Genomic DNA, 13,665 nt, shown 5'->3' with positions numbered 1-13,665 from the left:
TTTCTGTACATTGCTGTACAAATGTTTTGTTAAAACACGTCGTATATTTGATGATCTAAAATAAAATAATTGACTTCTGAGCTTTAATGAGCATCATTTATATTTTAATAAAATAATGACACAAATGATTTTGACAACACTATCACCTAGGGATTGTACACAGGGAGACGAATTGAATCTTCGTGAAGCCACTTGAGCGGGGAGGTACTTCTTAAGCTCTAGACACAACCAACTATTGCTACGATTATTCCCTCTATATTTAGTGCAACAGTCTGAGCTGAACATGCTTTGTCCTTGTTAGTGTGATCATCTGCACATTTATTGCATTTAATTGGGTTCTTAGAATCCCTTACGAGATGTCCAAATTTTTGGTACTCGAGTCACTGCTTAGGCTTTTCAATTGGCAAAATCACTCGGAACAGGCAGTATTCAATCTTTACGCCAAACTGGATTGCAAGAGCAAGCTCTTCTTCAATTTTTATGGCACTTGGTATTAACCAAGTGACATATAGCAGTCGCCAATTCTGTCGGTCTGTCGGTCTGTCTGTCTGTCGGTCCCGGTTTTGCTACTTTAGGCACTTCCAGGTAAGCTAGGACGATGAAATTCGGCAAGCGTATCAGGGACCGGACCAGATTAAATTAGAAGTAGTCGTTTTCCCGAGTTGACCATCTGGGGGGGAGTGGGGGCTCGGTTAATTCGCAGAAAATAGAAAAAATGAAGTATTTTTAACTTATTAGCGGGTGATTGGATCTTAATGAAATTTGATGTTTGGAATGATATTGTGTCTCAGAGCTCTTATTTTAAATCCTGACCGGATCTGATGACATTGGGGGGAGTTGGAGGGGGAAAACCTAAAGTCCCGGTTTTGCTACTTTAGGCACTTCCAGGTAAGCTAGGACGATGAAATTTGGCAAGCGTATCAGGGACCGGACCAGATGAAATTAGAAATAGTCGTTTTCCCGATTTGACCATCTGGGGGGGGGGGGGAGTAGGGGCCGGTTAATTCGGAAAAAATAGAAAAAATGAAGTATTTTTAACTTATGAGCGGGTGATTGGATCTTAATGAAATTTGATGTTTGGAATGATATTGTGTCTCAGAGCTCTTATTTTAAATCCCGACTGGGTCTGATGACATTGGGGGGAGTTGGAGGGGGGAAACCTAAAATCTTGGAAAACACTTAGAGTAGAGGGATCGGGATGAAACTTGATGGGAAAAATAAGCGTGAGTCCCAGATACATGATTGACATAATCGGAACTGATTTGCTCTCTTTGGGGTAGTTGGGGGGGAGTAATTCTTAAAAATTAGAAAAATGAGGTATTTTCAACTTACGAACGGGTGATCGGATCTCAATGAAATTTGATGTTTAGAAGGATATCGTGTCTTAGAGCTCTTATTTTAATTCCCGACCGGATCTGGTGATGGGGGCGGGGAGTTGGGAGGAGGAAACCTAAAACTTGGAAAACACTTAGAGTGGAGGGATCGGGATGAAACATGGTGGGAAAAATAAACACAAGTCCTAGATAGATGATTGACATAAACGGAACGGATCCGCTCTCTTTTGGGTAGTTGGGGGGGGGGGGTATTTCTGAAAAAAAATGAGGTATTTTTAACTTACGAACGGGTGATCGGATCTCAATGAAATTTGATATTTAGAAGGATATCGTGGCTCAGAGCTCTTATTTTAAACCCGACCGGATCTGGTGACATTGTGGGGGGGGGGAGTTGGGAGGGAGAAACCTAAGAATTGGAAAACTCCTCCAACGAGTGGAGGGATCGGGATGAAACTTGGTGGAAAAAAACACGAGTCCTAGATACATGATTGACATAACCAGAACGGATCCGCTCTCTTTGGGGTAGTTGGGGGGGGGGGGGGTTAATTCTGAAAAATTAGAAAAAATGAGGTATTTTCAACTTACGAACGGGTGATTGGATATCCATGAAATTTGATTTTTAGAAGGATATCGTGTCTCAAAGCTCTTATTTTAAATCCTGACCGGATCTGGTGACATTGGGGGAAGTTTGGGGTGGGGAGACCTAAAATGATGGGAAACGCTTAGATTGGAGGGATTGGTATGAAACTTGTTTGGAAAAATAAGCAGAAGTCTTGCATACGTGATTTACATAATTGGAACGGATCTGCTCAATTGCGGGGGGGGGGGGGGTAATTCTGAAAAATAAGAAAAATGACGTATTTTTAACTTACGAGGGAGTGATCGGATCTTCATGAAACTTCATATTTAGAAGGACCTCGTAACTCCGATATCTTATTTTAAATCTCAACCGGATCAAGCGTAATTGGGGGGGGGGCAGTTAGGGGGACCGGAAATCTTAGAAAATACTTAAAGCGGTAAGATCAGGATGAAACTGGATGGGAAGAATAGAAACCTGTCTAAGATACGTGACTGACATAATTGGACCGGATATGCTCTCTTTGGTGGAATTGGGGGGGGGGGGGGTTAATTTTGAAAATTGAGGTATTTGTAACTTACGAAAGGGTGACCAGATCTTAATGAAATTTGATATTTAGAAGGATCTTGTGCTTTGAAGTTCTAATTTCAAATTCTGACCAGATCCTGTGACATTCGGGGGAGTTGGAGGGGGGAACCGGAATTCTTGGAAAACATGAAAATTGGAGTATTTATATCTTACGAATAGATGATCGGATCGTAATGAAATTTGATATTTAGAAGGAATTCATGTCTCAGAGCTCTTATTTCAAATCCCGACCAGATCTTTTGACATTGTTGGGATTTGGAGGGGGAAATCTTGGAAAAACACTTGGAGTGTAGGAATCGGGATGAAGCTTGGTGGATAGAATAAACAAATGTCCTTGATACGTGATTGACAGAATCGTACTGGATTCGCTCTCTTTGGGGGATTTGGGGGGAGGGGTTCAGTGATTTGGCGAGTTTGGTGCTTCTGGACGTGCTAGGGCGATGAAATTTGGTAGGCGTGTCAGGGAGCTGCACAATTTGACTTGATAAAGTCGTTTTCCCAGATTCGACCATCTGGGGGGCAAAAGGGAGAGGAAAAATTAGAAAAAATTAGGTATTTATAACTTACGAGTGGGTGATCGGATCTTAATGAATTTTGATATTTAGAAGGACTTTGTGACTCAGAGCTCTTATTTTAAATCTTGACCGGCATTAAGCCTCTTATTTTCTGTTTTAAATCAATCTATTGATTCATAGAAATTTTTTAGAGCTCATACCATATGATCTCTTGGCTCTTAGCTCTTCTCGTCTCGTCACAAGTGCCATATGAGCTCTTAGCTCTTGTTTTGTTCAGTTGTACAAATCTAGAACTGTTAAAACTCTTCGTACTTACAAAGCTACTAACAAGCCCTGGAATCTGGGAAACGTCATAATCGACATGTTTCAGTATGTATCCCTTACATACTGAAACTAGTTTCTAGTTTCTAGTTTCTAGTAATTCTAGTTTCGTAAAAACTCCTTTCTTACAGAATACCACACGAAAACGCTATTTGGTCGGATTTTGTGAGGATTTTCCAAAACATTTTGGAAATATAACAAGGTGTTTTGACAAAGAAAACGAGATTTGCATCTGATATCAGAGGCATAAGAACCTACCTCGTATGCTGGAGAGGGCACCATATTCTGAGACCAAATATATCATGTGTGGAGTGTTGAATCAAAAGAAGACAACAATTCTTGAGATGCACTACTCCCACGCAAACAATGACGGTTGAAGATTTTTAACTTTGGATTGCTTTTCGGTTGCTCGAATAGAAATGTGGAAATGTATTTTTGGAGAAAAGCTAAGACAGTTTTCAGTTCTCTGTCATTGCAAATAGGGATCTAATGACAAACCTAGGTTTCAAGTGAGGGTACCACTCCTCGCCATGATTGTCAGAGGAATATAGTAAGAGGATGTTATAACAGGTTTCAGAAACAAGCAGGGAGAATGGGTCGTAGTTGAGCTTGGCCATTGCAGAATAGTAATGGTAACCTTCTTTTGCAGGAGGACAGGTTTAACGTAATCTTTCCACAAATTAAACCATGATTTTGCTCGTCTAGACACCACTAGATTAGTGTTTGATGACCGCATCCGAGTGATACCTGTATGAGGTTTTCATATGGAGATAGCTAGACTCTCAGCGAAACAGAGGACATGGTAAATATCGGAGGAGTACATGTTTAAGCTATGATATGTTTCTTCTTTTGAAGGGTTTTCTGTAATGTGCAAGCAGTCGAAAGGTTACCAGATTTTATTTGAAATAAAGTTGATAGAACATAGAAGACATGAAGAGCTTCCCGTTGATTTTTTTTGGATTGTTTGCTGGGGCGAAATGGGAATTATAAGGGAAAAGCAACGGGAGAATGGTCTGAAAAAAAAAATAAAATCAAATAATCAGCGACACAAGCACTCTAACCTCTGCTCGAAAGGACATAAGGTTGTAAGTCTAGCGCGCCAACTACTCGGCTACAATGGCTCTAGGACGGCCAGATATTTGGAAATCACTTGAGATATTGACTTGTCCAGTTGCTAAGTTACGAGATATTGCAACGTGATCTTGATTAGATGTTCGAAATGATGCATGATAATAAGTGAAGTCAAAATCCTTACCAACCATATTCAACCAATCACTGAGTACGCCTCTATAAGGCTTACGCTTTATAAGGGTTGTTTGCGGAGATCCCTGCTAGTCAGCTTTGTTTAAGTTACAATTAAAATCATCGGATACTACACACGACAACTCTAAGCGCTCATATTATTTGTTGACAATATAGTTGCATACACCACATTGCAAAAAGGCGCTCATATCCATCATTATAATAATCACCAGGTAAACAATCACAAGGTAAACAACCAAAAAACAATCACATGTTTCAAATAGGAAAGGGAGAAGTGAAGAACACACGCAATACTCCAAGTCCATACTCTTTGACAGGCCATCCCTGTTCGCACTGTTCAGTAGGTATGTAATTCAAGTAAATTGCTCTGAGCAGTGTCATGCTTTCAGCTCATGGCAGTCTTCTTAACTTGTATAATTTTGTTGTAATAAAGAAATGCTACGACAGCCTTCTGTATTGACTCTATTCTAGCTCTGTAAATCAAAGATTGGTTCAGGAAAGCTTAGAATCCGCTTTTCCGCTTTAGCATACGTTTTACGTTGGAAATGGTCCAAAGAGAAGAATATAAATCATAATCTAGCCATGTAGGCGGGATGTTACTGTGAATTCAAAATGGTTCTGAATATAGGTGTAATACTGCCAATATCACCTACTACAGAGGTAAATAACCCCTTGATACTGCAAACAGTGTTACCACAAATGAGGCATAAAAAAATAACATGAAGACATTTCCCGGTGTCATCTCCTGAGAGCAAACATAGATGGAGATACTTTTCCTACAAATAATGAGGAGACCTTAGTATCTTAAGGATTCGGCAGCTAACTTGTGCTACTGAAAAAGAAGACCGAGGATTCGGCAACTGACTTTTGCTACTGAAAAGAAAAGTTATTCCAGCAAGGGTCTTCAAGGCACGACAACTTTTGTGAGTGGTCTTTATCCTTGCTGGAATGCCAGAAAAAACAAAATTGACAAAACAAATACTCTTTCAACACGACGTCAAATGACTCACATATGTCTTATTTTATCAAAAGAACAATAATTTTATATACTTTTATCTCAGAATTTTTGCTTTACAACAGCACTATATTTTATTTCTGAAATTGGACAGACTAACGTTTTATGGTGTGAAAAGCAATCTAGATTGATTAAGACATATGGTAATTTTGTTTTCCCTTCCCACCCCTCTTAATATTCTTCATAACTCGTCTCCTGACTGAAATTAGACATCTCTGAAACCTTGGAAGTCTTGAACCTAAGTAGAAGGAGTTGCAAAACGGAATTTGTTGACAAGTGAGTTGATTAGAGAAAGTACACACTTTAATAGCTGTAAAAGGAATTTCGGATTCTTAATTACGTCATATTAAATGCTACGCATTGCGGCATAAAGATTACAATGACCATTTATATACCAGGGAATCGGGCTTCGCTCGGTGATTATTATTCTTTTAACAAGATTATTAGTAACAAGATAGTTGTTCGTTTTTCGGTGTAAAATATATATATATATATATACATATATATATGTGATGTGATGTATATATTGTAGCCTATATATATTTTTACTTGCTAACTAAAGACACATGGGTTTTGTAATTGATTCCAGTTTTAATGACTTATGCCTTATTTTGAATCTTGATTAGCTGTCTTTTATAGTGTCTGATTCTGTGCGTTTTGCTAGATGATTACGTACATATTTGTTTTATTGCAAGTTTGCCGGGTCAAGGACGTAAAGTTTCAAAGTTTCTTCTAAAAATGGATTTTTTTTTTCAAAAAATCAATCATCCGAACTTTTTTGGAAGAAATGCTTGGAAATTCTTCAACCCTCCTGAGACTCCTTTTCTTTCCTCTAGAGTTAGCTATTCAAAACCAAATGAAATATTCTCAGATCCAGATATTTAGCCAAATGTAAAAAGATATTAAACCAAAATGTACTTTTCAAGTTTATTTGTTTTTTATATAATTTGTAATTGACATGCTTTTAAAGTAGAAATGAATTTTTGCCCGTAGCCTAGTCTTTGGCTCCCACGGCTTTGAAAGTTATGCCTTTCCTGAATAGATATTTTATCCTTTTAACCTCTCATTGACTTATACCTTGTTAACTTATGGTAGGATAAATTCATGCATGCTGCTCCGACCTGAACTTAGAGCGGTATGTCACAAAAGACTGGGAATTAAAACCCTAAAAAAGTATGTTTTTTCAGGGTTCACTTTTGGGTGTAGGTGTTATTTACCTTGTTAATGAAAACATGGTTGATTAATGTTTTGTAATATTCTCCATAGGTTCGGAAGATGGCACAGTCAAAATTTGGAACGCCAACACTTACAGCTTGGAGAACATTTTACATTATTATTACACTTTACATTACACTTTAAATTATGGACTCAAAAGGGCTTGGACAATTTGCTGCCTAAAAGGCTCAAATATGGTCGGCATTGGTTTTGATGATGGTTGTGTTATGATTCGCTTAGGAAAGGAAGACCCAACTTTCTCAATGGACGAGGGTGGAAAGATTGTTTGGATAAAACATTCTGAAATGGAAATGATTAACTTGAAACAACTTGCAATTAAAGATATTAAAGATGGTGAACGTCTTAATCTTTCTGTCAAGAAATCTGTCAAGCTCACAGGTGAGCTATTTTTTTTTTGGTTGCTAAGAGAACTGTGGATTAAATTGTCGCTGCATGCTGATAGTTATGTTTCAAAGGGGCACTCCCTCTCAATGTTTTGGTCAGTCGTTTTTGTCTAATTAATGCGGCTTTGTAATATTTTTTTCCAATTTTTTCTTGGTATTGATTTGGTCAGTAAAACAGTTTTGAAAATACGATCCCGTGTTCCCAAAATTTTGGATTGTGACGCTGCTTGTTGCATGCAAACCCTGTATATGGAAAAAGTGTTAAATTTCCAAGGGGAAGATTTATGGAGAGGGCCGCTTCTCTTCATTAGTTCTTGGAAAAATGTATCGTCCTTGGTACACGTTGTGTTTCTTTTTAAATTTCGTAAAAGCATGCCTTATCCTTCCCCTTACTTTATTGGTCCTTAACAGTCAGGCTATACATATGAATGCAAAGCTGGAGAAATAAAATGGAAAAACTAAAATTTCAGAAAGAACATGATTTATGATTTTTTTTTTTTTTACATTTTTTTTTGTTTCTACAGTATATTCAGAAGTAACCGACAGAGTCGTTTTGTGTGTCAATATTAATAAATTTTTGTGTAGATAAACATAGTATATTTTTTTATTATTGAAGATATCATCGTAGCCTACGAAAACAACACTGTATTCTCTTCCTGGTTTGTAATTGATATAAACAGCTTAAAAAGTACAACAAATTAAATTGATAATTGTCTGTCAATGATTTTGCATTACAAAATTATTCGGCAAAAGTACTTGAATTAAAAAGGAAGGTGTGGGTGTTAATATCTGAAAACCGTCATAATTAAATCTTCTTTGTGGAAAAAATATTAATTTAGTGTTTCAGCCACAAAGCTAGTGTTTTGATTTTTGGGCTTTATACGCATTAACAGCTATCGATTTTTTGGAATTTTGTAAAAATTCAGGAAATTTCAAAAACTTTGGGGGGAAAAAAAGGAAGAAGGTACAAGATTCTCTTGAAGGGCAAAGAAAAATTTGGTGATACTCTCTCTGAGTATAGCACTTTAGGTAAATGACAAAATGGTCTCTTCTGGAGTTTCCACTGTATTTAATTACGTGATAGTGCAACCATATTTTTTAATATGTTCAAGTTTTTACTACTTTAGGTGGCCAGCCATTGAATGTGACCTGGAAAAGTATTCGAGTTATGTTATTCGTAAGCAGTTTAAGCACGACTCTCGTTTGTACCTGATCTTTGTCAGAATTTGCCTTTCATAACCTGCTACGACCATTGATACGACTCTTGTTTTTACCTTAATACCTGCTTGAAAGTTCTTGATTTAAAGTACCTCACGAGATAATGTAAATAGGTATGTGGGTTATATGAGAAAAGAATTATATCACAATTCGAGTTTTGCTTGTCTTTGAGGTTCTGTTGGGACAGTCCGTTTGGTAAAATGCAATCTGTCTGGCTCAAAACACGGTGGGGTTGATGCCCATCTTCTGTGGGCAGTTGCGTATTATTGTCATCGTTATGGCGACTTCGAAGCTACTTTAGATGAAACTGTTCGTGCTGGTGGAAATTTGCATTAATTTTCCAAAACCTTGAGGCTCTTACAAGAAACGAGCGTCTATTACACCTAAAAATCTAGCTCAGGTCAAGCTAAACTACTACCAAACTGCAAGAAATATAACAGAATTCTTATAGAAGACTTGTTTCTGCATTGTCACAAGTTCTGATCTAAGTAAAGATCACTTAGTGATTACATCAACCACAGAGGACTTGCGTCTGGACTAAGATAAACTAGATCCGAGCTGATTGGGGAGAAGAAATTGGCATATTAAGAGAAAATTTATTTAATCTTCTTATTTAAATATTAAACGGGGAATAGTACGAATAGCGGCACTTTGACCGTATGAAGAATCCCTTCGCTTCATTGAGCCTCTTTATCTAACTTTACAACTTGAAGCTGCTGCTGCTTGGGCTTTGGGATAAGCCCAGTTTATTTTTTGTTTTTTTTTACTGAACATGTTCGGTCACCTCCTATTTCAGGGATTCCAACAGATAAAGTCTGCATGGGATTACTTGATTTGACTCGTTTAGTTGTTCTTAATGCAAAGATGTTTGTGAACACTAAAAACAACAATGTAGGCCAAAATTATTTTCTCTTTTCTAAGATACTTGAATTTAAAAAAAGGGAATAGTTGTGGGAAAAGTCAAAGTCATGGCCAATTGTAGAAAAAAGCCAAGACAGATTGTCCAATTAAGTGGGCAGCCCAGTCAAGGTTAATTTTACCCCTTTGATGGCCGTTGTTACTGTCTCCCATTTATGCTCCGTGCAAACGTGTCCCTTCACAATGCCGAACTAGAGTCGTACCGGTTGGAGGTTCTCGCTGGGGAACAATCGCAGGTTGACTACGAGTTGACTTACATGAAAATTTTCCTCTCATGCATATCACTCCACAATGCTGAACTAGAGTCCACCCTCTCATGCTAATTCACGGTGGGTTGAGTTCAACCTGTTGGAGGTTCTAACAGGTTCATTCACGGTGGGGGAAGCAATATATTGACAAATTTGAAATATATTAACAAATTTGGCAATATATTGAAAAATTTGGCAATGAATATAAATGAAAATAAGAGTCCAATTCAAGGCCTACAATGGCCTCCTGCAATCTGCCTCGACTCTTATGCAAGTGAACTTGCAATTATACACCAAGAGATTTGGGCCAGAAACAAAAAATTCAACTGTCTGTAATTGACTACAAAAAGTGCAGTGAACATGGGCTAGATGGAAACCCCATATGAGAATGAGTATATTGTTGGTATGTGTGAAGCGGATGGTTACTACCACTTGAGCGATGGTCTAATACCAGACGGCACTAATCTATTTATTTTTTGTATTTCTAGAATTGTAATTGTAACTTGTCAATATTATTAGTTACCTGGGTAAATAGAAGTACATGGGTGTCCTAGCCTTTGGATAGTAGAGGGTTACTTAAAGCGTTGACATTTCAGTCCAAAAAGTAATTGTCCTGTTTTCTCAGATTTTTCTTTTTTGCTAGCTAAAATGAAAGACGATATTATCATTTAAGTTCGTATTATATTCGTCCTTGCTTTGACCATCCGCCGATCAGAAAGGACTGATGCTTAGGACATCATGATGCTTAGACTTCAACATCATGCTCACACCATAAATAAATGGTAGCGATCTTCTTGACGTCCAAATACCGCCCCAGTCTCAGCTCGACATTTTATCTTTTTTTTATTTTATTTAGCCTCATTGTTTTGGGTCGTAATGTGACCGAGTGAACGATGTCTTTGACATTTTTTCCAGTCAAGGCTGATTTCTTTAAACCAAGATAAAAATGATTCGCGTGTTTCAATATTTACAAATCTTGCTGAAGTAATTAAAAGAAACGCACTTGATGTTGTTTCAGCCAGTGGCGTAATTTCGTCAAAATCCTTTGGGGGGGAGGGGTAAAGCTGGAGCCAATTTTCCAAAATCAAGTTAAAATGAGAAAGAAACTGAAAAATGAGTCATATATTACCATAAAGGCAAAGATACTAAAGAAAACTGACCTGTTTTTGTGGATACTTGAATTATCCTGGCTTATCTTAATTTTGACAAGATTTTTCAGAAACTAAATTTCAGATGAGGGCAAACTGAGGACTGGGGGGACTTGGGTCTGGTGGTGACAGTTGCCGCAGTTGCGTTTGGGAGCTCATGCTTTCCCCCCTCTGTTTTAGCGATTTATAGTTTTATTCATTTCATCTTGGATTCACTGTAGATCTTTAGTGACGTGCTAGAAAAATCATGAAAATTATAAATAGTTAACAACTTTGAAGAAATCACTGAAATATGGATACTAACTGAATTCCTTTGAATAGAGGCAGGGATGATACTTTTTTTTTCAAGTTTAATTATTGAAGTTTTCTTGAGAACAGTATTTGCTTTGAGCGCGGGAAAGTTGTCTTTCAAATTTTGAATATTTTCCTGAATAAAATACGTCAGCTGACTTGTTTATAAACTGGACTTAGTTCTAACTAATCTACAAAAACAGAATGTACCAGACTGCACTATGCTAATCAAGGATTTGCTTCAGTTTCAAAACTGTTCACTCTATATTCTAGTACCAATGGCCAGGAGAGTTTAGCTCTTATCATATTACAGGGATTGGCCACAGTCACTTTTTCATTTTTATTTTCACTTTTTTTAGGATGTGTCACTTTCACTAAATCTATCATAAAAGTCATTTTTTTTGTTCATGTTTTGAGCTTTTTTTCTACAATTTACTGATCTGACGGACGGTTGGACATTCAAGAACCTAAAAAAAAAGGTAAGTTCATTCTTGATAAATAATCGTCTCATAGCTGCTCATAGGCCTTCGTTTACTGAGCATCCACCCAAATTTGCTGCTTAAAAGATGGACATTTTGGTCCAAGTTATGTTTTCTGTATTTGCTTCTCTTTTTGTATTTGGCTGTTGCCTGTAGAGGGTACATATTAAGACCCAATAGTTTAGGGGATGTCAAAACGTAAGAAGGAATAAGCGTCTTTCATTGGCTGAATGCGTTTATACTTGTTTGTATAAATGTATGAGTTGGAGAGCAGACTTTTTAAATCCATTCTAACACCTGTTCTTTTTTCAGGTCACTTTGAGTAGTGGATGAGACGAATTTTTCTGAAGACTGGTTTGGTAGGGATGGCAGGACTGAACGCACTGCAAATGTACAAAAAGGCACTAAGCTGCTAAAAAGTTTCAAGCTCTTTTTCAACATGCCGCCAAAAAGGAACAAAAGACGAACAAATATATTGTGCTAAACCCACTTCAACTGAGATTCACTGGATCATTTTCAACCGAAAAAAGTCACAAGCTGGAAATGCTGTACCAGAGAAGAAGCTTGAGGTGTTGTGTGAGAGAGACGCTTCTTCAAAAGCAGAAATAATATGGATCTTGAAGACCATAGCCAGTTCTTTTTCTGCATCTTTGTGTGATGGTGTTGCCGATGTATTTCGAACTATGTTCTCGGTTGTTGTCCCGGAAGCCTTTCCGTTAAATACCAAAAAAATGTCGTCTTTGTTGACAGAGACGATTTATCCTTATTTTTGGGAAATTTTGGTTGAAGACATCCAGATGTCTGTCTTTGTACTGGAATATGATGAGACCACAAGCAATGCTGGATTGAAAGAGCTTCAAATAAAGGTCCTTTACTGGTAGAAGCAGCAAAAGCCAGTTATTACTCGACACCTTAGAATACTAAATCTGGGACATGCTACTAATGAGGATCTGAGCAAGAAGCTCCTTCAGTGTAAATAATATGGAGGACTTCCACCTGAGAGACTGTTGATGCTTACGAACGATGGCCTAACTGTCAATAAGAAAGATTGGTCAATTGCTGACTTGGAAGAAGAAAAAGTGGTATTCAAAAGGACTTTTAAATATCGGTGCCCGCAACATCTACGCAGTGCATAATGCGTTCCCAAAAGGACAGGAGGAACTCGGGGAGGAATGTTCTGATATGATAATTGCTGTTTACCATTTCTTCAGCGAATGGTCTGATAGTTGTGACGATATTTTCCAGTGTCAGCTAAAAGTTAAGGCTCCACAACACAACCTTGTAAAGTGCGTTCACACTAGGTGGCTTTCCGTAGGAGAATATGCAAACCGCTTGATCCAGTAATGGCCTGCACTGATTGAATATTTTCTGGAATTTTTGTAAAAGGAAAAAAAGCTTGAAGCATTCATTTGAGATCCGAAGTATCTGAAAATTGTCAGTTGGCCAAGAAAGCCAACAATGAAACCTAAAATCGAGTTTGTTGTGAGTTCTGCAAGTACCCGGAATGTATTCACCGGAGTGTTTCAACGGCAAGAGGCGTTGATTCATGTGCTGAATTTTGAGTTGCGTCGCTTATGCACAGTTCTTCTTGGACAGATTGTACGTGCTGATGATGTCAACCACCGCCTTGCCGTGGGGTTTGAAACCATAGACACTGCTACAGAAGTATATCTAAAGCAACCTTTGTGTAATGAGCTGATCCTGGTAGGTTTTGCTTCCTCAAAACCGACTCATAAAGATATGCAACTTTTTTCCCTAGGAGTTATCAAGCATGTCAAAGCTTTTGTACAGTATTTGTTGGCCGAATTTCCTGAGAACAGCGAGTTTACCCGAAGCATTAGCTGCTTCAGCCTTCTCAAGGCAGATCCCCAGCCAATGGGTTGCAGTGAGTTTCTCAATGTCGCAAGAAAATTTCCATTAAGACGAACATAGATAAAGTCTAGGGAGAATGTTTTTTTTTTTTTGCAGTCAGACCCTGTGTCACCACCCACGAACAGTAATAAAACGATAGATATTGGCAAAATATCATAGAACTGAAGACACTACGTGATGATGTGAAATATCAGACCTTGGGTTGAGTAGTTAGAGCAGCCTTTTCGCTCTGCCATGGAAGCGGAGACGTGGAGCGGAG

The 13,665-nt window shown here is 37.9% G+C and overlaps 2 protein-coding genes across 8 annotated transcripts in view; both read left to right on the top strand.

Moving 5' to 3' along the window:
* LOC136031042 (putative leucine-rich repeat-containing protein DDB_G0290503) overlaps positions 1-13,665 on the top strand; it is a 424,748-nt gene that overhangs the window by 280,813 nt on the left and 130,270 nt on the right. The gene's annotated exons all lie outside the window — the stretch shown is intronic.
* The window catches only part of LOC136031530 (coatomer subunit beta'-like), a 75,554-nt gene that overhangs the window by 21,927 nt on the left and 39,962 nt on the right, over positions 1-13,665 (top strand). The window contains 2 exon segments of the mRNA XM_065711199.1: positions 6,880-7,214; positions 11,720-11,724. Of these exon segments, the coding sequence (XP_065567271.1) occupies positions 6,880-7,214; positions 11,720-11,724 (340 nt within the window).

This window comes from Artemia franciscana, chromosome 9 (assembly GCF_032884065.1).
Source record: "Artemia franciscana chromosome 9, ASM3288406v1, whole genome shotgun sequence".
Taxonomy (NCBI): Eukaryota; Metazoa; Arthropoda; class Branchiopoda; order Anostraca; family Artemiidae; genus Artemia; species Artemia franciscana.
Note: the sequence above shows the minus strand (reverse complement) of the source record. Positions and strands in the feature narration are given on the sequence as shown.